At 36.8% G+C, this 17,573-nt stretch overlaps 1 protein-coding gene and 2 pseudogenes across 1 annotated transcript; 2 read left to right on the top strand and 1 right to left on the bottom strand.

Moving 5' to 3' along the window:
* The first annotated feature begins 456 nt into the window (after window positions 1-456).
* On the top strand, window positions 457-3,436 carry LOC108841666 (probable aspartic proteinase GIP2). The gene is made up of 2 exons (XM_057004413.1): window positions 457-1,353; window positions 2,959-3,436. The coding sequence occupies exons 1-2, from the start codon at window positions 523-525 to the stop codon at window positions 3,319-3,321; spliced, it is 1,194 nt and encodes a 397-aa protein (XP_056860393.1). The 5' UTR covers window positions 457-522; the 3' UTR covers window positions 3,322-3,436.
* A 2,203-nt stretch (window positions 3,437-5,639) lies between these two features.
* On the top strand, window positions 5,640-6,795 carry LOC130508599 (gamma conglutin 1-like; annotated as a pseudogene).
* A 69-nt stretch (window positions 6,796-6,864) lies between these two features.
* Window positions 6,865-8,005, bottom strand: LOC108834349 (probable aspartic proteinase GIP2; annotated as a pseudogene).
* Window positions 8,006-17,573: the final 9,568 nt, after the last annotated feature.

A 17,573-nucleotide genomic window follows, 5' to 3' on the forward strand; every position in this document is an offset into this window, starting at 1 on the left:
TTGTTAGGGTTAACTCCGGCAATTTGAATCGTGTTAATATCTTGGTTTGAAGTTTTAGATATGATTGTTAACAACGTTGTTCGAGTTGAATATTAATGTATTGTTTATATATCAATTTTCGATCTAGAAAGAAGTAATACTGTATTTTGCAGGTCAACAAACTACCTATGGATCAAAATGATACTATACTATTTTGCAAAAAAAATAAAATGATACTATACCGTAGATCTCACCACATACGTTATTATATTTACCTACCAATTAATGCTACACCGACTGATCTCTATTTCTTCAAATATAATCAATGGCCTCATGCATAATGTATGATGCATTGATCAATCCCATTAATGGTGACCAAAAATAATACATTACTTTTTATAAATAAGGAAATAAAAGTACTCAAATAATTTAATCTTTAATCTCCTTAGATCGAAAACGTGTTCTTAACTCGATAAATATCAGACATATATTGTCCATCTTCATCACAACAACCAAACAAAAGACTAATAAAAAAAAAGAAATATGGGTGGCCGTTTGCACCTCACCGTCTTCCTCTCAATCTTCGCCGCCATAACTCTGACATCACAAGCCCAATACCTTCTTCCGATCACAAAGCACGAACCCACCAAACAATTCTACACCACTCTCGACATAGGAACCACCGTAAAATCTCCACTAAACCTACTCCTCGACCTTGGAACCAACCTCACGTGGCTCAACTGCCGCAAACTCAAATCTTTATCATCACTCCGCCTCGTCTCTTGTCAGAGCTCCACCTGCAAATCCATCCCCGGGAACGGCTGCGACGGGAACACCTGTCTCTACCGGCAACCAACCCCTCTCGGCGTAACCCCCGTCGTCACCACCGGCCGTGTCGTTCAAGACCGAGCCACCGTCTCCAAAGCCTCCCTCCCTCGCTTCACATTCTCCTGCGCCGAGGAGAAACACCTCCAAGGCCTCTCCCCTCCCGTGGCCGGAGTTCTTGGTCTTTCTCCGGGACAGTTTCCGTTCTGGAGACAGGTGACGTCAGCGTTTAACATCATCCCGAAGTTCGCTCTCTGCTTGTCATCCTCCGGAACCGGTCACTTCTACATCGGCGGTGCTAACTACTATCGCATACCGCCGTTCAGCGGTGGTAATAATCCGGTTCCGATGACTATGACGCCGTTGAAAAACATAGGCTCGGGGAATTATCTACTCTCTGTCCAGTCAATCTACGTTGGCGGAAGCTCTTTATCGTTGAGCCCAAGTTTGCTTGAGGGCGGAGCTAAGCTGAGCACAGTGGTTCCTTACACCGTACTACAAACCGATATCTACAATGCTCTTGCCCGGTCATTTACCCAAAAAGCAACGGTATTTAAAAAGCTGTTTTTAGTTTGTTGAATAAATTCAGTGACAAAAAAAAAATTTGTTGAATAAATTAAAAATCTGATTTTGATATAGAAGCTGGATTTGAAATTCATGTGTATAATAATACTCCATCTGTTTTGATTTTTTTTCTAAGTTATTTTTAAAGATAAGTTTTATTAAGTAATGACAAATTTTGATATTAAGTATATTTACTTATAGGATTAATCAATTAATCACATTTAAACTCATGTGTATAATAAACTAGGTGTCTTCCTGCACCATGTGCAGAACTAAAAGTTTTAAAATTAAAATTTATTTTAAAATACAAATTTTGTTAATTTTTGATTTTGTTAATTTTTGATTTTATTATTTGCTTACAATATATAATCTTAATTTAATCATATATAAAAATTTAATATTAAGATGTCAAAAAAACTTTAAGATTAAAAAAAATATTTTTTATTCAATGTATATTTAGCAATATGTATTTATATATTTAAAATTACAATTTTGAAATATTCTTTAATTTATATATTTTTTTTAAAATATTTTTAAATCAAATTTTGTAAATGCAAGAGGAAATTTTGTTAAGTGTATAATTATCAAAACATAAAACTAAATAATTCTCTAAAATTTATGGATATTAAAAATAAACTAATAGTATTGGATTAGAAAATTACATTTAAAAACTGTATAATTTTGAAGAATTGTTTTACTAATAATAATTATAAAATAGAATTAAATTTTGAAAAATTCCAAATAATATTATATTTTTATTTATAACATTATATTATTTATTGCTATATTAATATGATCTATGAGTTATTACCATATTTTAAAAACTTACTAAAAATACAAATCAACAATAAATGTAAATGTCCATGTCATTATTTAAAGAAAATTTTTTTTTTCAAAATGCATAGTATTTTGAAGAATTGTTTTTGTAATAAAAATTATATACTTATAAAATATAGCTAAATAATATTTCAAAATTTTAATTAATTATTATATTTCTATTTAATTTATTATTTATTGTTATATTAATTATGATATATAAGTTATTACCATATTTTAAATTTTTACCTTAAATATAAATCAATATTAAATGTAAATATGTCATAATGATCTATAAGTTATTACCATATTTTTAAAAAATTATCATAAATATAAATCAATACTAAATGTAAATATCCATGTCATAATTTATTTCAAGACATGTCATCAATGTTAGTGTGCCATGTTATAATTTTTTTTCAAAATTAATATGGTGATGACATATGTCAAAATCACTTTTCAAATATAGACTAGGGGATACTTCATCTGTATAATAAATAATCTGTTTTCAAATAATAAACTTAGTATTTTGTTATTTTGTAAAAAAAATACTAATTTTATGTACTTTTTACAGTTAGTTAATAATAACAAATTCAAGATATTAAAAATATTTATTTATAATAGTCACAATATGGAATTGCATATAGTCAAAGTTGGGAAATGATATATTTATAAATAATATTAATAATTTATATATATAAGGAAATTCAAGAAAAAATTTTGCATTTATTGACCACATCTGTTCATATTTTTGGGTTCATTTTATCTACACAGAAAATAGGAATGTTCGAGGCTCCAGGACATGCGCCGTTTACAGACTGCTTCGACGAAGGCGCTTCCACGAGGAACAAGAGGGGGCTGATGAACGTTCCGTTGGTAGAGATTGGGGTGCCGGGGAGGGCAGGAGAGGTGAAGTGGAGCTTTCACGGTTCGAATACGGTTGTGAGAGTGTTGGAGACGGTAATTTGTTTGGCGTTCGTCGACGGAGGAAAGAAACCAAAAGTGTCGATGGTCGTTGGGACACATCAGCTTCAAGATTATATGATTGATTTCGACTTTAGCACCACGCTTATGGCTTTTAGTGACTCACTCTTGCTCCATAACACTAGCTGCTCTACGTGGCCTTCCCGGAAATAGAATTATTCACGCATGCATGTCATTATCTTTTGGCTTTTTAGCGTGTAAACACATGTGGTCCAGGCGAAATCTAAATAAAATTATAAATCCGTTCCTCTTAACACATCGTTTATGTTCTTTTTATAATTCGTTACTAGACGTTGATCCACAGATATATTTTTTTTAAATATGTTGCTATTTATTTTTCATATCACTTGGTGAATTTAGGTGAGCCAAGCCAAGAAGGTGGTAAGTGTCACCATAAAATTTTCAAAATTTGCATAATATATCTTAAGTTTTAGTTATTTTCTTCTCATATCTTAGCCATATCTTTAAGTTTATATGTGTTTGTCCCCATAAAAAACGACTGTATTGGAAGTCTAGGATTCGGAGTCTAAACCACAACGGCCCGAGACTAAGAGAGCTTCCATCAAAAAATTCGAGATCTCCTCCTATCCCGGCCACGGACCACCGTAAAGACACCATTTTCATTCAGCTCGAAACCTTCCATGAGAAACAGAAACCGGCGACCACCACCAAAAAAGATACGGCGCGGCCCCAGAGTCAAACACCGGCGAAAAGCGATGGTTGAACCACCATCTCCCGGAAACCAAAAACGAAAACCGCCCATAAAAACCGCGACGCCGAGTAAAGAACTAGATAAGCTAAACGAGAAGACTAAACTAAAAGTCCGACCGACGCCGTGGCTGAGAAAGCCCACGTACGCCGGTCGGAGGTGGAAGATCTACGATCGGAAACCTCTTTCTTTTTTCTCCTTTTATCTCTCTTTGAAAGAATAATAATACGCACTTTTTAGAAACGACTTACTATGACTAAGGTTTAGATGTACGTTTATACACCACCTAAATCAATTTTTAGAACATTAGTTTAAGTATTTTTTGCTCAACAAATATTTTGTTAAATATGTAAAAAGAACTAACAATATAAATCACTCTAAAAACGCAAAGTGTATATCATTCAAGGTTTTGAAATACCTAATCTAAATCCAGTGGGAGTTTTTATTACAAAAACATAAATATTAGCTAAATCGTTTTTTTAAATATTCTTACATCAAAGTCATTTTTGTGAAATAACGTGGTAAGATTTTTTTTCTCTTTTTTTTTTAAATAGAATTGTATTAAAATCAACCAGATAGGATACAGTTCGAAGCTCCAAGACCTGCCTATAGCTATAAGGATGCGACATTACCATAAGCAAAATAATCGAATTCATGGTACTAGGATATAGCCACAGACTCCCCAGAATTCATGGTACTTGAAAACCAAGAACGGATGAACTCCCCAGACCATTGGAAGTCTCCACAATCCTTTCCAGTACCCTACTTCGAGAACTGAAGCAAGGTAAGCTTGAGATGTCAAGAAGAGAACCGGTGGTACGGATCAGTTCAGAACAATATAGCCACATGAGCGTTAAAACCCAAGAGACCAAGTTGACGTACTTTCACTGGGAGACTGAAACAAAAGCCTGGAAGAGGGTGATAAGAGTAGAGGAAAGTCGCAGCGCCACCTCGATAAGACCATAGACGGTAGCGCCACCTCGAGAAGACATAGACGGTGTCCCCGACACCGTATCACTGCAACACTCCACGCGCCACCATCACATCCTCTGACACACACCAGCAGACCGGACTAAGCACACATTTGATATAATGAAAGCCTCTAAATCTCTCAGTGCTGGTAGACAGAGAGGGTCTTTCAAGACACCAAGAAGAGACGGTCCCTTAGTACCACACACACCTCACCGTCGAGGAAGAGGAAGATCGAAGACCACACCACTGAACCTTGGCTGATGAGCAAATCGGTCTCCTCCATCTGCCACAATCCTTGTAAGGAGCTTAAGGGTACACTTCACGAAAACCTAAATGCCGACAGCATCGGACTCCACCACCGAGAAGACCATGCCAGATCCGGAGCTTCTGAGAACAAAGCCATGGACAAAGCGGAGAGGGAGAGAGAAAACACCTCAGCTGCAAATAGAAAACGAGAGTGCTGAGAAGAAGGAAAAAAGACTCCGGCGCCGGTACGCACGGTGACACATCGTCCAGACGCCGGAGCAAGATCGGATCTGAAAGTTGAAGTTGAAACGCAGAGGGAGAGAAAAGGGGAACAAAGGAGAGAGAAAATACGTGGTAAGATACCTTTGGCTGCATCCATAAAAAACGTTACCCAAAACTCGAAAGGAACTCAAAATAAAACAAAGAAGAACAAAACAAACTAAGAGGACCCAAGTTTATAGATCATTCTACAAAAATATACATGATGGTCGTTTTAGTAATTCACAAACCACAGCCCAAGTAACAACAAACAACCAAAAAAATAATGTCTCATTGTGTCTTCTTCTTACTGCTTTCAGTTATTTTTATCTACCTTGCTAATAGACTTTTTCGTAAGACCAAAATTTCTAGAATTCTTTACACCATATTCGTAAAGACAAGGCAACAAATCTCTACTCCATCCCTTTTTCCATCTGGGAATTAGCCCAATTTCCCGGCCAAAATTTTGTCGTTGACCTCAACGGAGCCGCACGGTCGTTGTTAAACCCGCCAAATCCGCCTCCTATCACCCCATCAAATGCGGCTCCACAAGATGCAAATATACAAACCCTAACTTATCCAGTCCCAACAACACCAAGAAGTCCACATGTCGCTCCTTCGAACAATGCCAAGCTCTTCCGAAACACCGTCTACTTACCATACACACCTAATGGAGTTATCGCTATGGCAGTGGAAATAGCTCTATGTTGACTTGCACTGATGATGCTATGGCATTAAAGACGATCCCCCTTGGATTTTATTGAGGTCGTCGGTCTAGCTAACACATACTTATCGATACACTCGCAGCTCGTTTCCTCCAAAGATATCTCTATGTTTTCCATCTAGTCAAGGAATGGGGCCTTATTCTGGTGACCTTTGGATCGGCGGAGGCCATTTGTTTTATCCGCCTTTCCAAAAAGATGTCTCAACCATCTTTGCCTCCACGCCACTGGTCGGTAGTAAAAAGTCCGGTGAATACTTAATCAATGTGAAGTCCATCCAGATCGGTGGAAAGACCATTCCTATACTCCATGAAGCCACAAAGTTATGTACTCTGACTCCTTACACTGTCCTCCACACTTCCATTTATAAGGCTTTGGTCAGTCTTCGTTGTAACAACGAAGATGGCTGCTGTGAAGCCTTTCGGAGCTTGCTTCCGCTCCAACGGAGGATGTCGAGTTCCGGTGATCGACTTGTTTCTTAGTGGATGGGCTAAGTAGAGGATCCACAGGTCAAATTCTTTTGTAAAGGTGAGCAAAAATGTGGTTTGTTTAAGGTTTGTAGAAGGAGACTTGTATACGAAAAACCCAATAGTGCTAGGAGGTTTTCAGTTGGATGATAATTTGGTGGAGTTCGATCTCAAAGCTTCTAAGTTCTCTTTCTCTCCTTCTCTTCTACTTCTTAAAACTTCATGCACTCGTGATAGATTATTTGGCATGTAATTCCTCACATGAAATTGTGTCTCAAGATATGCGTCTGATCTTTTCTATCATTTAATTAATAGTCAACTATCAAACGTCTGATCTCAGCACAAGCTCGATCACCGGAACTCCACGTTCTCCGTTGGAGCGGAATCAGGAACCGAACGGCTTCACATCCAGAGATTTAACCATCTTAGCACTTCCGGCGAAGACTGCCGTAAGGGCCTTGTAAATGGAAGTGTGAAGGGCTGTGTAAGGAGCTAATCATGTACTGATCTTTGTAGTTCCATGGAGTATAGGAATGGTCTTTCCACCGATTTGGATGGACTTCACATCAATCTAGTACTCACCAAATTTGGTACTGATCAAAGGCATAGAGGCAAAGATGGTGGAGACATCTTTAGCGAAAGGCATATAGTAATAAGGGCCCCCACCGAATCTAAAATTACCGGAATACGACTCCATTCCTTCCGTGGAAGGCAAGCAAAGAGACATCTTAGGAGGAAACTTGTACATAGACACAAGCTGCGAGGGAATCGATATATGAGTGTTAGCTAAACCAATGGTCCCGTTGAAAGAGGAGGGTATATTTTTTAAGGCAGTAGCATCGCCTGTGCAAGTCAAACTCAACGTAGAGATCTTTTCACTGTTCATATGGTATGCTCCATTAGGAGTGTATAGTAAGGAGAAGGCGTCTCGGAGGAACCTAGCATTCAGTGAATGCCATTCACTGGTCGGTTCGTCAACAAAGTTGAGAAGTACTTGCCACACGTAGGCTTCTTGCTGGTGTTGTTAGGATAGGAAAAGTTAGGTTTGCAAATTTGCATATTAGGGAACCACATCTGATGGAGAGGTGTGAAGGGGATTTGGCGACGGTGGCGCAGTTCAGCAATAACGGTGCGTCACCGTTGAGGTTGATGAGGAAGTCACGGCTAGGACGATCCAAGCGAATGGTTGAACCCAGAGCCGGCACTTGGGCCAAGCCAAAGAAGCAGTGGCTTCCAGCCGCATTATTCTAACTAAAAATTCGGCCACAAAATTTCAAAAGTTTCCTATGGTCTAGTGGCAACATCTCCAAGCAATAGATCCTCTTCTCCCAATCTGGGTTCGAATCCTTGTAAAGCGGTCAATATTTTTAAATGTGCTTCTGGTCTTAGATTTCCTAGGACCGGCACTGAACCCAGAGCCGGCCCTTGGGCCAAGCCAAAGAAGCAGTGGCTTCCAGCCGCATTATTCTAACTAAAAATTCGCCACAAAATTTCAAGTTCCTATGGTCTAGTGGCAACATCTCCAAGCAATAGATCCTCTTCTCCCAATCTGGGTTCGAATCCTTGTAAAGCGGCCAATATTTTTAAATGTGCTTCTGGTCTTAGATTTCCTAGGACCGGCACTGGTTGAACCTTTGGTTCATAAGACTACGATGTGTTTGCTAGATGGATAAGGATAATTGAGAGTAGCAAGAAGACCTAACAAAAAATCATTGTTTTGTATATTTATTTGGACTTGGTTATTTGGCACTGCTATGTGAATAACATCATCATGTATATTTATAAAATGATGTCTCCTCTTTGTTTCCTTTTTTGCAGTTTTGATTTTACATATAGGGTAATTTAGAACAACTCCATCGGTAAAATGCCTCAAATGAGATTCGTAGCTAATAATTACTAATATTTTAATACATCTGATTTATTGAGTTATGTTTTACTAGTTTCCAAAATTTGAAACCACTTAAAACTAAACATGTTGCAAAAGAAGTTTCAAATGAGTTTCTAATATCATCTTTTTAGATATTTTTGATTCTCTCTTTTTTTTTTTAATTTTCTTTAATATTTAATTTTATATTATTACTAAGATTAGAAGTTTTCTAGGTTATTTCTGGCTGTACATTGAATTTAAAACGCTTGAAACTTAAATTTAAAGTTGTTGTTTTTTAATTATAAATATATATATAGATAATGAAGATGCAGATCAGTAAAAAGTTATTTAAAACTGTAATGTAAATACTTATTTATCTGTTTCTCATGAAACTATGTTATCATTGATCCAAACTTATACACAGCTCATAATTTCAATAAGAAAATCAAAACATAGACATTATTTATTTATATTTTTTTTCTTTTCTAAATTTATCAAAATTTTACAGTTATTAGACTCATTATCTTTTGTTAGTGTTGCTCAAACAGTAAGTTTAATATGTAAATCAATTTATAAGAAATATATGGTAAGCTATAATATGAATGAAAAATAGAAAGTGTTTGTTGCAATTAAGAAAACACTAATAATTTATATTTTAATAAAGATTTTAAGTGACTGATAAGGATTTTTTACAATCATAAGATCAAAGTAGTAAAGATAAATATCAATCTAATCTTAAGGGGTCATGATATAAAGAGAATACAAGAGAATGCTTAATCTATGTGCAATCAGTGGATTTATGTTGATAGGTAACAAGATTTAACTAAGACAGACAATATGTAAAACTTTCAATCAGTTGTTCAAAGAAGAACTCATGGGCTTAAGGCAGTTGATCCAAGTTAATTAATTTCCAAGTCAAAGTGTTAACTTTAAGCAATCACAAATCTCTATAGATCTAGAACACTAATAAAGATCAATCATTTCCCAAGGTAAAGATTCCTACGCAATAATGAACTAAACATCAATTTCCATTGGTCTAGTTCATTCAAGCATGCATTATGTTCAAGTCTACTAACCATCTACCAATACTAACATCAGATCCCTTTGGTTATTCAAGATAGAACAATACTAAGTTCATTTAAGCATTTTAACAAACACTTTTCGGGCATAAAATAGCTTAAGATCTAGATAAGAGTGATCAAGTCTAATGTAGCATTAAAAACATTTCATAAGCATAGAAACAAAGATATCTAAAAATAAACACCTTAAATACCTAACCCATGGATTCAAAGGGTGATTACTCACTAATCATCTTAGTTACATTTAAACCCATGATAGATAAAAGAATAATCAAGATAGGAGAAGAGATAATCACAAGTAAATAAGAGAATAGAAGTACTAATTTCATAAAACTCCAAAGATTCAAAAGGTTTCAGTGTTTTACAATGGATGAAAGGATATCCATTTTTAACAAAGACAAAATTCTATTTATACTAGAAGACTGAAAACTCGAAATCCAATTAGGTTAGTGATCGTAGCGGCCTTTGTTGAGCCAGATAGGGTGGTTTCTAGGAATGGTTGAATCTAGCGGTTGCTTCTTACCCACTAGATTAGGCCGCTGTGCCCCGAATAAAATGGAGTTTCCTTGGATTAAATGGAGTTTTTCTTCATTTTCTCTAGCGGCCAGTGTTGAGACAGCTAGAGGAGGCCGCTACGGATATGTGAATCTAGTGGCCTAGGTAGAGGCTGCTAGACGTTGCCGCTACGTGCTCCTCCGACTCTTAGTTCTTCATTTTTATCACTTCATCTCTCCAAATGCTCTATTTTGCCTAACTACCTGTTTCAAAGGTTCCATAATGCAAATGCACATGCAAAGACACTAAACACACCTAAATGCAAGTTAAATGGATGAATACATGAGAAATAACAAAGTTAAAACTATGAAAAATCACAATGCATCAGTGACACTACAAAATATTTCACAAAAACTAGTTGTTAGAAACTGATGTTTGAGATGCAATTGCTTCCAAGATTGAATGATTGGTAAGAAGACATAGTCGTAGATATTCTGGAGAAAAAAAAATAATTTGGAATTAGTTTTTAAATTAACATATCAATCTTTGTCATTAAAGATACTAGGAATTTCTCGATGCCACATACCAGATTTTTTATTATATTACATATACAGAGTTTGATTGTTAATAAGAATTTTAATAAATTTAGTATTAATATTTTCAAGAATTTTTTTAAATATTCTCAAAAAAATATTTTGCATAAGATTACTTTTAAAAATCTTTGTAATACTCATTTATTTTCTAGATCTTTTTGAACATAATTTCAGGATTTTCTTATTAGCTATATAATAATACTCACAACACAGTGAAAATTTCAATGTATATTTTTATGATCAACTATACTTTCTTATCAACATATGATCTACTATAATAAGATTAAAAATTGCTGCCAAACATGGAAAATGGCCAAACAGCCTTAAGAACACCATTCTAAACAAAAAATCTTCATGCAGCAACAGTAGCTTCTCCACCTAAAGAAGTTTGAGTGTTGAAACGTACTCTTCTTCCCAACATATAACACTTTCGATGTACTGAGCATCAAAATTCATGTGGAATCACTATCTTTTATGGAGTAAGTTTGAAGCATCTATCCACTGTTCTTGCAAAAGAATTTCCCGTCTTTCACGACAACCTCAGAAGCTTTGCCTTTCCATATACAGAAAGCACCAGACCAATATGTTTGTTGGCGAATCTAGGTGAGCCAAGAAGGTGGCAAGTGCCATCATAAAATTTTCAAAATTTACATAATATACCTTAAGTTTTAGTTATTTTCTCCTGCACCCATAAAAAATAATTCTACATTCGCCATTTGTTTGCCGAGAGAAAATCTCACATCTATATTATTAAAACTGAAGTACACATTGAGATTGTTTGGAAACATGAATAGTAGTCTAAATTAAAATTGTTTGGAAACATTGATAGTAATATTATATTAATTGCATTTCCATATTTTATTTAGTTTAAAATTTTCATTAATTATATTACCTTAACAATAATCCACATCATAAATTATATTACCATAATAATAAGGGGTTATTGCAAAAGTGACTCAAAACTTGAATTCAAACAGAAAACTAACCTTTTCTTTTGACTCATTTTTTTTTTGAGTTTTTAACCCCACATCTGCATTTTATCTACGAAAATGCCATTAACCCTTTTTTTTTTTTTTTTTTCGAAAATGGCTTCTTTACTGTCTCAACCTCATTTTCTTCAAGTATTTACAATATTGCCACTGCCATGAATAGTGGGAACAACCTTGTACGAACTGTTTGGAGCTTTTAATGCCCTTTAATGCACGTAAATCTCTTTACACTCTCTCTGTTTCAATTGTTATGAACTAAAAACAACATTTCTTTCACTTTCTCTCCATATTCATCCAAAAAACTGAAGCTTTTGATTCAAAATTGTTTGGAGCCATATTTCTTTCGTTTTGACTTACGGTTGCTTTCGTTTGAGGTTCTGGGTGGTTGGAGAAGACCCTGTGTGCAAACAAAGTCATCTCACCTAGTTGAAGGTACGAATTTGAATTTTTTTCAAAATCTGTTCGCGTAGAAGACTTACAAGTAAGTCATCTGTATGTAGAAGACTTACTGATGAGTCTTCTGGTCAAACGGACGACTTAAACTAAGTCGTCCAGCTTTGTTTGGTGAAAAAAAACAGTCCAGACGACTTATATATAAGTCGTCTACGAGAAACAGGCTAGTTTTGCATTTGACCGAATCGTGTCAGATCTTTGACTATTTCTGGACGACTTATAATTCAGTCGTCTCTCGGAAAGTTAAAATTTCAATATTTTATTAAACTAGACGACTTACGTGTAAGTCGTCTTAGGTTAGTTTTGTAGTTGAAAAATAAAACTTCATAATTTAATTTTTACCAGACGACATAATATAAAGTCGTCCCGTCAGAAGACTTAATTTAAAGTCGTCCGGGGAAAGCAAAGTCGTCCAGAATTTTTCCCAATTAAGTCGTCCAAACCTTGCTTATCCCGGACGACCTTAAATTAAGTCGTCTAGCTGGACGACTTTTAGTTAAGTCGTCTGGAGAAAGTTAAATTTCAAGTTTTATTTTTCAATTACAAAACTAACCTGGGACGACTTACGTGTAAGTCGTCTAGTTTGAATAAAATATTGAAATTTTTACTTTCCAGAGACGACTGATTTATAAGTCGTCCAGAAATAGTCAAAGATCTGACACGATTCGGTCAAATGCAAAACTAGCCCGTTTTTCGTAGACGACTTATATATAAGTCGTCTGAATTTTTTTTTTTAACAAACAAAGCCGGACGACTTAGAATTAAGTCGTCCCTTTTAATTTTCAATTGCAAAAGTGACCTCTTTAGACGACTTACCTTTAAGTCTTCTGGACGACTTAAATCTAAGTCGTCTGCGATAATGTTTGTTGAACTTCTTCATTTTCTCTATGTTTACTAATGTGTTTTATTTTGAATATTTGCAGATGATTTTTAAGTTACATGCAGTGTATGGAGAATGGTTGTTGAGAGATTTCCGTTGGGATTTTGTGGTTGATGATCTCAAAGGAGCAAGATTGTTTTTATTGAATGAAGATTCAACACATGCTGAACTTGTTGCAATGGCTCAAGAAGATTATAACCTGGACATGAGATCAGTGACTGTGGAGATTAGCTACTCATTACCAGCAGAAATGATGATGACTCCAAGCAGTCCTCCCATTCATGTTACAAGATAGTAGACTACCTCTACTATCCCTTCAAGTGTATTTTTTTAGACGACCTTTTACGAAGTCGTCCAGTGTATTTTAAGTCGTCCAGTGTATTTAAGTCGTCCAGTGTTAGACTACCTTCTACTATCCTTCAGTGTATTTTTGTAAGTCGTCCAGCTGGAAAACTTCAGACGACTTATTTGTAAGTCGTCCAGCTGGAAAACCTTCCAGACGACTTATTTGTAAGTCGTCCAGCTGGAAAACCTTCCAGACGACTTATTTGTAAGTCGTTCCAGCTGGAAAAACCTTCCAGACGACTATTTGTAAGTCGTCCAGCTGGAAAACCTTCCAGACGACTTATTTGTAAGTTAGAAAATCTATACAAGTTAGAAAATCAAATAAATCATACATGCCCACAAACATACAAATAGATTTGTGTAAACAAATAGTTCAAATATACAAATAGATTTGTGTATACAAATAGTTCAAATATACAAATTGATTTGTGTATCTATACAAGTTAAAAAATCTATACAAGTTAAAAAATCTATACAAGTTAAAAAATCTATACAAATTGATTTGTGTATCTAATCATACATGCCTACAAACATACCACCATCCTCATTATCTTTCAGATGCTGATCAACAAGCTCCGTCCATATAGCCAAAGCCATAGTATCCCTCATAGTCTTCGCATTGGACCTAGCAAAGTCTTTAGGGCTAAAGGGGACCCCAAGAGCATGACATTCATGTACTTTGCAGCGTACACGCCACAATCACCATTGTTGGCCGGGGTACATCTTTGAGGAGTCTCTCATAAGTGTATCGCTCCAACCCATGCATCTGGTCTCCGCACTCCACAATCAGATAAGGGACCATCTCGAGAAAAGGCTCCATTATCTCATCCCATCTTTCTGGTATGGTAGTTGAAGGTATGCTGTCCCAGACGACTATGTGCCTCTTAGGGATCGATATCCAAATAGCCACCCAATGTTTGTTGTCCAAGTTCAGTGGCGCATAGATATCATCAATGTCCTCCCCCACTTCTTGTTTGATTGGCAAAATGAAGGCATTGATCCGTCATACAAACTCGCCGCCCCACTAGGTAGCATTTTTCCTAAACCATTGTGATCAGACGACGATGTTTTGAAGACCAGATACTGTTCTCTCCAAGACTGGGTAAAGTTGTGATCCAGGAAGCACATTCGCTCGCTCCGGAAACATTGTGGGTTCTCCTTATACCCTCTGCCTCAGCACATTCATCCAAGCATCTATATGCTGCATATAAAATAATACAAGTTAGAACCTTCCAGACGACTTACAAATAAGTCGTCTGGAAGGTTTTCCAGCTGGACGACTTACAAATAAGTCGTCTGGAAGGTTTTCCAGCTCGAAAACCTTCCAGACGACTTATTTGTAAGTCGTCCAGCTGGAAAACCTTCCAGACGACTTATATATTACAAATCTATACAAAGACAAGTTACCAGACGACTTATTTGTAAGTCTTCTGGAAGGTTTTCCAGCTGGACGACTTACAAATAAGTCGTCCAGCTGGAAAACCTTCCAGACGACTTATATATTTACAAATCTATACAAAGACAAGTTACCAGACGACTTAAGATAAGCAGAAGACTTACTACGTCTTCCAGCCATGCTTTGGATGTCCGGAGTTTTTGATACCACCAAGTTGGTGATGTACGTGGTTTGTCCTCTTCCTTAGTGAAATAATCACTGCAAACAAAAAAAATCAGTTTTGGTAGACTAAATCAAGCTATTATGGGTAAAAGCAATCACTTACGGATCAGTTTTCAACCAATCAGCGAGCTCCTCATCTTAGGTCTGTTTAGTGTGGGAAGGATTATACTTTCCCACTCTAAGGAGTTTCCTCTCTCTGCCGTATAAGGAGATATCTGCGTGGGAGCAGGTTTCTTCGTTCGTTCACTCCTTGCACGCACAGAAGCAGTGGGAGCTGTTTGGTCCAATACAACCAGGCTCGGTTCTGAAGCTGAAGCTGGATCGGTGGAAGCGAAGCTCGGTTGTTGATCGTTGGAAGCGAAGCTCGGTTGTTGACACGATCGGTCAAAGCAACTAGCCCGTTTTCGTACGCCCAGACCTGAAGAACTTGTATAAAGCCATCCACGTGTAACAGCCAGTAATATCTTTGTTCCACAAAGAGTCCATCAGCACCTTAAACGCGACTCTCCCCCATGGATAATTCTCAAACCTTCTAAATCCATCATAGCCTTGCGAGAGTAGCTCGTGTAGCGCTTGAGAACTTTTTCCCTTCAATGAATCCAGTGAAGATGGAAAGGTACGCGAGTCGCTTGCGATCTTCCCTGGACCAATCCCCGCATCTCTTCAGTGCTGCTATTATCTGATCAGTACTTGGCCCAGCTTCCCGATGAACTCCCATCATCTCCCAGAAAGAAACCATCTGTGGGGTAACTTCACATTCTGGTGTCTCAAGGTCCTCGATGTAGTCGCAGTTTAGACCAGTGATGTTTTCAAACTCTAACAGTGAAAACCTCGCAGGTTCTGGACCAACGAGACACCACATCTCGTACTTCTTCTTAATGTCCAGCTTTAAACCGAGCAAGTGGTGAACCAGCCCTTGAAGCCAACCAAATCCCTGCTCCTTGAACTTGATGAAAACTCCCAATCTCGACTCCTTGAGCTCTTCAAATTCAGCATCAGTGAGAGCTTCCCTAAGAGCAGTATGCAACTTCGTGTTATCCGTATGATACGAAATGCTATTGTGGGGTTCTGGCTCTTCCCCTAATGTGTATAACCTACGGGGGAGTTCTGGAATATCCATCCTTTTTGTCTGCAAAATAATCAAAGACAACAATAGAAGTCAGAACACAAGCTAAATCAATCACGCCTTAATTGTTACTCCAGACGACTTAGTAGACGACTTAAATATAAGTCGTCTAGAAAGTCGTCCAACTGGACGACTTAGTTGACGACTTATATTTAAGTCGTCTGGAAAGTCTTCCAAATGGACGTACTAAGTCGTCCAGGTTGAAGACTTTCAGACGACTTACTTACAAGTCTTCCAGTAGAAAATTTCAAGCGGACCTGATTAGTCGCAGAAGGAGTTCGAGTACTCGTCATTGTGGTTATAGATCTGAAAAATAAACGTGAAACGGTGAGAATGAGTATTTGAAAGAGACAACGTTTATGTTCATCTTTTCCACGAGTTTGATGACTTACCGGCGTTAGGGTTTACAGAGAAACGGCGCTACGGTTTACAGAGAAGAAGCGGCGGCGCTAGGGGTTTAGAAGAAGCGGCGGCGCTAGGGTTTAGAAGAAACGGCGGTGCTAGCTAGTGTTAGAGTAAGCGGCGGTGAGAACGTTGGTGAGCACGGTGGCGAGGGCGACGGTTTGTTCGGAAATAGTGGAAGCGGGGGCGCTAGGGTTTAGAGGAATCGGCGGCGCTAGGGTTAGAAGAAGCTGCGGCGACAACGGTGAGAATGAAGTGAGATAGATAGCCGACGTTGAGAACGATGGTTGTTCGGAAATAGTGGGAATTCGAATCGCCTTTGATATCGCCGGTGAGAGAGAACTGTTTAGGGTTTCTGTTCGCGGAAAATGAAAAAAAAAAAAAAAATCACCTTATATATTGGGTAAATAATCCGGTTAGCTTTAAAAGTACATTGGTAAACTTTAAGGTTTGGTCCGTTTAGACGACTTATTCTGGCTGATAATGTACATCAGACGACCTAATATTTAGTCGTCTGGGAACAGAAGACTAAATATTAAGTCGTCCAATACCCTAAAATGAACCCCTAAACTAAATGACTAAATTAACTTACTAACCACGTTATTAAAATCAAATTATACTTCAATAGTGTTTACTATACACAGAAACGAACACGCCTAGGTAATTTTAAAATTTTCAAAAACGGTTTTAATGCTTTCCAAAATCTAACCCTAAGAACACATACAATACTACAACATATGTTGATGAAACATAAACTAAAGAATATCATGACTCACTACTTTCACTCATCTGGGCTGAAAACAATTGAAATTTGTTATATATTAATTTTATATCTCTTAAGACATATGTTAATTACATAATTCCAATTTTTCACTTATCAAAATATTTTTAACAAAATTTTTTAAATTATGTTTAAGAATAACTGTCCAGACGACTTAACTTAAAGTCGTCTGGACGACTTATTTTCAAGTCGTCTGTTTACAGACGACTTGCGAGGGGTAGAAACGTAAAAAAAAATCCGTTTTTTTGTTTGTTCACAAGGAGATAGTTGTAATTTCAATAGCCTTTTAAGTTACTTTTGCCTTTGACCCAAGTTGGGGTACTCTTTTGGGTTTGACTCCAAGTTTTGAGTCACAATTGGTAATTCTCCTAATAATAATAGTGCAGATTTTTATTTATTAATT

The sequence above is a fragment of the Raphanus sativus genome, chromosome 2 (assembly GCF_000801105.2).
Source record: "Raphanus sativus cultivar WK10039 chromosome 2, ASM80110v3, whole genome shotgun sequence".
Classification (NCBI taxonomy): domain Eukaryota; kingdom Viridiplantae; phylum Streptophyta; class Magnoliopsida; order Brassicales; family Brassicaceae; genus Raphanus; species Raphanus sativus.

What these genes read in the sequence shown, in the direction of transcription:
- LOC108841666 (XM_057004413.1), top strand. Translation starts at nt 523, where the DNA reads ATGGGTGGCCGTTTGCACCTCACCGTCTTCCTCTCAATCTTCGCCGCC. An exon ending in CATTTACCCAAAAAGCAACG is followed by an intron (nt 1,354 to 2,958) that starts GTATTTAAAAAG and finishes TTATCTACACAG; the next exon opens with AAAATAGGAATGTTCGAGGC.